Here is a 7,184-nt window from a genome sequence, read left to right as displayed (position 1 = left end):
CCACATCTCTCCTCCTCCATCCTCCTGCATCCTGATCCCTCCTGTTCCCATCCACACCAACCCCAGTCCACCCTCCATATCAATTCTTTTTTCCCTTCCCAGGGAGATTCATGAGTCCCCTCTCGATCTTTTGTTATTACACAGCTTCTCCAGATCTATGTTGTAGCATGATTTTCCGTTACTTCCTTTACTTTATAGTTAATATCCGCTAAAAATGAGTATACACCATGTTTGTCTTTCTGGGTCTGGATTACCTCACTCAGAATGATTTTTTTTTTTTGGAGCTCCATCCATTTGCCTGAAAACTTCATGATGTTATTTTTTAAACAGCTGGGTAATACTCCCTTGTATACACGTACCACATTTTCTATATCCACTTTTCAGTTGAGGGGCATCTCGAGAGTCTAGACATCAAAAAACCAAGTAACCCAATTATAAATGGGGTACAAATAAACAGAATCCTCAAGAGAGGAATCCCAAATGGCTGAGAAACACTTAAAAGAAATATTCAACATCTATAGCCATCAGGGAAATGCAAATCAAAATGAGTCTAAGATTCCATCTTACCCTTGTCAGAATAGCTAAGATCAAAAACAAAAGTGACAGCTGATGCTGATGAGGATGTGGTAAGGATGCTGGTGGGCATATAAATTTGTACAGTCACTTTGGAAATCAATATAGCAGTTTCTCAGAAATTTGGGAATCGATCTACCTCAAGACCCAGCTATACCACTCCTGGGCTTATACCCAAAGAATGCTCCATTCTACCATATGGACACTTACTCAACTATGTTCACAGCAGCTTCCTCCAACATAATCAGAAATCTCTCTGGTCCTGTTAGCTCACTGTGGCTGTGCTACCTGCACAAGATCAAGCCAACAAGATCAGCAAGCATTCCAACAGACAGCACTAACTGGGGGGAGAGAGAGAGAGAGAGAGAGAGAGAGAGAGAGAGAGAGAGAGAGAGAGAGAGAGAGAGAGAGAGGTCTGAAGAGAATCAGGAGGATAGGCTAAAGATGTATACATATACATATATATGAATATGATATCACCAAAGAATTAAAAAGATATATATTTTTTAAAAGGCTCTCAGATACTAAGAGCATGGGACACATACATTCACCTGGATATCTGCAGAAACAGAATCTTTGGACTGAGTTCTAAAGCCCCAGACAAAAAGTACTTGAGAGGAGAGAACCAAAAATTAATGATATTCTACTATAGTCATATGTTGGTACCTAGCCCAATTGTCATCAGAGAGGCGTCATCCCAACTGATGAAAACAGATGCAGAGACCCACAGTCAAACACTAAGCAGAGCTTAGAAGAGGGAGAGGAAGGATTGTAGAAGCCAGAGGGATCAAGACACCAGAAGAAAATACACAGAATGAACTAACCTGGGCTTATAGGGGCTAACAGAGACCAAACAACCAATGAGAGAGCATACATGGCACTGGTCTAGGCCCCCTTCATGTATGTAACTGTTGTGCAGACTGGTGTTCCTGTGGGACTCCTAACAGTGGAAACAGGGGCTATCCCCAACTCTGCTGCCCATCTGGGGGACCCTTGTCTTCCTACTGTGTTGCCTTTCTAGCCTTAATAGGAAAGGAGGTGCTTCTTGTTGGCACCTCACTGCAACTTGATATGCCATTTTTTCTTACTATCCATGATAGGTCTGCCCTTTTCTGAAGGGAAATGGAGGGGTTGGGAAAGAATAGGAGGAAGGGGAGACTACAATCAGGACATAAAATAGACAGACAGATGGATAAACAGACAGATGGATATATAGATGCATAGATAGACAGATAGATAGAAGATAGATAGATAGATAGATAGATAGATAGATAGATAGATAGATAGATAGATAGATAGATAGATGGACAGACAGATGATAGATGAATGCCCTGCTTCTTAGGAAGAGCTGAAAAGGCAAGTGCCCCAAGGGTACCCAGAGAAGCTCATACATTGTATAAAAAGAAAGTGCTACAATGCCATTCAAGGATCAGATGCCACCACAGTTCTTTTCAAAGAAGTCAAATTGATCTTTATTCATGTTAAGCGCCCACAATAAGAGGCTGCCAACAGCCTACATGTTGGAAGTATGACTACTATGTACTGCATAGGACTGAGCTGAGTACTTAGAAACTTGTGTCTCTAAAAGGTTCTAAGAATAGTAAATGCCCTGAGGGGTACAAAACCCTCTGTTAAATACTTGCCAGTAGTGACTTGGACTTGCAAAAGAGTATAGAAGACTAAAAGTTCTTGTTGATTTCGTCAGAGGCCGCACAGTATCACACAGGTTTAGCTGGACGTGTTCAAGCGTGTTCTCACCTCACTGCACTGAGTGGGAATGTTTACTTTGTAAGTGATAAGTGGCTGTTGAAGAAATCTGCTTACAGAATGCCACAATCTGATTTGGAAGGGATGAGATCTTTGTTGGGTCTGGTTCTGAACAGAACATCCCTAGCAATGGATGACCTTTATAAATCATCTATAAGAATGCTCAAAGCTCTCAAGCCAAAGAAAATATGTTAGCTACATTTATGTCAACCTAATACAAGGTAGAGTCATCTGAGAGGAGGGAGTCTCGGTTGACAAAATGCCCCCATACAATCAGGCTGTAGGCATTTTTTTTTAATTAGTGATTGATGTGGAAGGGCCCAGGCCATTGTGAGAGGTACCAGCCCTGAGCTGGTGGTCCTGGGTTCTTTAAGAAAGCAGGATGAGCAAGCCATGAGGAGCAAGCAAGCAGCACTCCTCCAAGGCCTCTGCTTCAGATCCTGCCTCCAAGTTCCCGTCCTGCTTGAGTTCCTGCCAGGATACCCTTCACTGATGGACTATGGTACGGAAGTGAAAGCAGATTCAACTTTGTCCTCCGTAAGTTGTTTTTGGTCATGGTGTTTCATTAGAACAAGAGAAACCCTAACTAAAACAGATCTGTAAGCTCTTTCTCGGGATAAAATTGTATGCAGAAGCAAGACCTAAGCAACTATTCACCAGTAAAGTGGTGTGGTTAAAGAATCTGCAGAGAACATAACAGAAGACAGGAGGAAAAGTCAAAGATAACTAAAAGCAATTAATTAGTGAACCTAGCCAACAACTACTGTTTTATTATACACTGTTTACAAGAGAATTGCTCCCCTTTAATCTGTTGTTTTCTTGTAAGATTCTATTGTTTGTTTGTTTGGAGGTTTTTGAGGATGTTGGATATAAGACAAGATCTCACACTGTAACCTTGACTACAACAGCCACTCTGTAACTGGGGCAGTCCTGCTTCAACCTCTAAAGTTCTGTCATGCACCCCACACCCAGATGTTCTTATAATATCTTAGTTACATTTCTATTGCTGTGGTAAGATATTGTGACCAAGGCAACTTATAAAGGAAAGTGTTTGTTTTGGTGGGCAAATAGTTTCAGAGTTTGAGTCCATAACCATCATGCCAGGGAGAATAGAAGCAGGAAGGCATAGGGCTGGAGGAGCAGCTAAGTACTCACATCGCAGACAGCCCTGTTTTGATTCTCAGCAAGATTGGTCCCAACTTGTTCCTTTAAGAGCCCCTCCCTATGTGCCTTTGTATCATGCCCCTTTGAAGCAATGTACATAGGCCTATTCTCCTCCATCCCAGCATCCCTCATGAAGAAGCCCCTGCTTTAAGACATTATGTCCCCTCTTTAAAGCTTCCTGAAAATCATAAGGCAGAGAGAGCTAACTAGGAATGACCTGTGCTTTTGAAAGCCCATCCCCAGTGACACATCTCATCCAACAAGGCTGCACCTCTCCAACCTTCCCACACATTCTACCAACTAGTGACCAGCTATTTCAAGTATATTCAAATATGAGCCTGTGGAGGCCATTCTTATTCAAACCACCACATAACATATGATACTTTTTTTAAATTTAAGAATCATATTAACAGGTGCTTGCAGTTTGTTGACTTTTTTTTTATTTCAAATTAAAAATAGCATTTTAAGAAATCTCAACTTGATCAGTAATAGAACAATTTAAAAACCTTTAAAGGTTTTTAAACATGTTTGTCATTACCCTAGAGAAATAACTTTAGGTAAAAATAACAAAATAATAAAAATCCATGCTGTGTAGACAATACAGATAGCTCTAATGTATCTGGAAAAAGGACAAAAAGCATGGTCTCCAGCACCAATCTTTGGCTATTTTTCTTTTTTAATTTAATTTATAAATTTTAACTTATTCACTTTACATCTCACTCACTGACCCCCTTCCAGGTCACCGGCCCTTATAATCCTTCCCTCCATCCCCACTCCTCTTCTCCTCTGAGAGGGTGGGGTCCCCCTGAGTATCCTCCACCAACCCTGGCACTTCAAGTCTCTGCAATGCTAGGCGCTTCCTCTCCCACTGAGGCCAGACAAGACAGCCCAGCTAGAAGACCCACGTACAGGCAAGCTCCCACTCCAGTTGTTCGGGACCCACATGAAGATCAAGCTGCACATCTGCTCCATATTTACAGGAAGGCCTAGGGCCAGCCGGTGTATGTTCTCTGGTTGGTGGCTCAGTCTCTGAGAGCCCCAAGAGTCCAGGTTAGTGGACTCTGTTGGTCTTCCTGAGGAATTTCTATCCCCTTTAGGGCCCACAATCCTTTCTCGTCTTTCATAAGAGATTTCTTCTTAGTGGAATCTTTTATTTCTTCCTTTTTTTTATTAGACATTTTCATTATTTACATTTCAAATGTTATCCCCTTTCCTAGTTTCCCCTCCAAAAATCCCCTATCCTCTCCCCCTCCCCCTGCTCCCCAATCCACCCACTACCATTCCTGGTCCTGGCCTTCCCCTATACTGGGGCCTAGAGCCTTCATAGGACCAAGGGCCTCTCCTCCCATTGATGACTGACTAGGCCATCCTCTGCTACATATATAGCTAGAGCCACAAGTTCCACCATGTGTTTTCTTTGATTGGTGNTATAGTTCCAAGGAGCCCTGGGGGTACTGGTTAGTTCATATTGATGTTTCCTCCTATGGGGCTTCAGACCCCTTCAGCTCCCTGGGTATTTCTCTGGCTCCTGCATTGGGGACCTTGTGCTCCGTCCAATAGATGACTGTGAGCATCCACGTCTGTATTTGCCCGGCACTGGCAGAGCCTCGCAGGAGACAGCTATATCAGAATCCTGTCAGCAGGCTCTTGTTGGCATCTGCCTAGTGGCTGGGTTCTTGTTGGATGAACAAATCGGATGATGGTTGAGATGGTAAACTAGCATCTACTACCTTTGCCCTACTGATCTCCAGAAGCAGATGAATTCTCCCCTAGTGGGTGGATTGCTTTGCTCTCTGCCATCTTTGTGGTTTAGGGTTCTCTGTGTGTTGATACCAATGACACAGTGCTGAGAAGGATGCTGACTCTGGGTCTCCTCTTCTTGACTTTTCTTGTCCTCTTCATTGCGGTACTGTCTACAAGGAAGGCCCCTACGAAGTCGTCTGTAATCCCAATGTACATTTTGTCTCGATGATCTGCCTTGCTCTCCTGCACCCTGTTTGTCAGCATCTTCCTTGAAAAGAAGGGTTGGAACAGTGTAGTTAACGCCCCTAGAGTCTCTGCATGTAGTAAGGCTTGCTTCCTGTAGTAGGGACTGGCCTTCAGGAGCCCTCTCTGATACCCTATTCTTTTCCCCACTCTCACTATTCTGGTCATTTTGTTTGTAATTGCATGGAGGACTGTAACAACATGCGTAGCATGTTGTTTTGTCTACACCGCTTTAAGTTCCCTGCGAGTCGCATGTGCGTACCTACTCCGGATCTCAGATCCTTGAATAGGAAACACACACACACACTCCAGTTATTCTTAAAATGCCTTTGTTAACTCAGTGCCTGGGCACTTCTAAATCTTCCCCTGAACCACCCTCTACAGACATGAATAGCATCTATAATGGTTATGGTCTATTGCACATATACTGGCTTTAACTGGAACTCCACAGAGCCTGTAACATCTGCTGTCTTAGCACCCCTTTCTCCTGCATTATCAGACTCCTCTGTCTCTCTCTCCCCTACTCTACGATGGTACTTTCTGGTATTATTCTTCTTTATGGCAGCCTAGTGTGCAAATACATCTTCCTTTGTGTCATTCTGTTCCTTACTCTGAACCATTGCACTGCTCCCCGGTCAGTCCTCATGATGACCTTTTTGCCCCCTCAGTGAGGTAATGGTGGAGCACTGAATTGGTGAGGCCGCAGGGGGTTGCCAGTGACCTCACTGCTGCCCCTCGAGCCAGACTTGGTGGTGTAGGTACTGAGGACAGACAGCAACTAATGGGTCCCAACCTCACTGCTCATGATTTGTTGTGATGGTGGTGACTGGGGCCAGTCTCTCACAGCTCCCTGGGAGTGGTTCTCTGTTACACTACAGATTGTTCTCACGTATAACACTTTAAATTGGGTTGGTGAGGAGTTGCACGGTTTCTTCCTGTCCCCTGAAGCACCCAGGCCTGCATCATGGACTTTCAGCACAGACCTGGAGGCAAGACCGGGAGTGGTGGCGTAGCCTCCTCCTCTGAGAGCAACCGGGACCGGAGAGAGCGCCTGCGCCAACTGGCACTGGAAACCATCGACATCAACAAGGACCCGTATTTTATGAAGAACCACCTGGGATCCTATGAGTGCAAACTCTGCCTGACTCTGCATAACAATGAGGGGAGCTACCTGGCCCATACCCAAGGGAAGAAACATCAGACTAACTTGGCCCGGCGAGCTGCCAAGGAGGCCAAAGAAGCCCCCGCCCAGCCTGCACCAGAGAAGGTCAAGGTGGAGGTGAAGAAGTTTGTGAAGATTGGCCGCCCTGGGTACAAAGTGACCAAGCAGAGGGACACAGAGATGGGCCAGCAGAGCCTGCTTTTCCAGATTGACTACCCTGAGATCGCAGAGGGCATCATGCCACGCCACCGCTTCATGTCTGCCTATGAGCAGAGGATTGAGCCCCCAGACCGCCGCTGGCAGTACCTGCTCATGGCTGCTGAGCCCTATGAGACCATTGCTTTCAAGGTGCCAAGCCGGGAGATTGACAAGGCTGAGGGCAAGTTTTGGACCCACTGGAACAGAGAAACCAAGCAGTTTTTTCTTCAGTTCCACTTTAAGATGGAGAAGCCCCCAGCACCTCCCAGCCTCCCAGCAGGACCCCCAGGTGTCAAGCGGCCACCGCCCCCACTCATGAATGGACTGCCTCCTC

At 45.1% G+C, this 7,184-nt stretch overlaps 1 protein-coding gene across 1 annotated transcript in view; it reads left to right on the top strand.

The window, feature by feature from the left end:
- Positions 1 to 6,412: 6,412 nt before the first annotated feature.
- LOC110291437 (splicing factor 3A subunit 2) overlaps positions 6,413 to 7,184 on the top strand; it is a 1,478-nt gene continuing 706 nt past the window's right edge. Inside the window, exon 1 of the mRNA XM_021158595.2 lies at positions 6,413 to 7,182. Coding sequence (XP_021014254.1) covers positions 6,455 to 7,182 — 728 coding nt within the window. The 5' untranslated portion in view covers positions 6,413 to 6,454. The remainder of the gene's footprint in view (positions 7,183 to 7,184) is intronic.

The sequence above is a fragment of the Mus caroli genome, chromosome 3 (assembly GCF_900094665.2).
Source record: "Mus caroli chromosome 3, CAROLI_EIJ_v1.1, whole genome shotgun sequence".
NCBI lineage: Eukaryota > Metazoa > Chordata > Mammalia > Rodentia > Muridae > Mus > Mus caroli.
The sequence above is the reverse complement of the archived record's forward strand: the minus strand, read 5'-3'. Positions and strand labels throughout refer to the sequence as shown.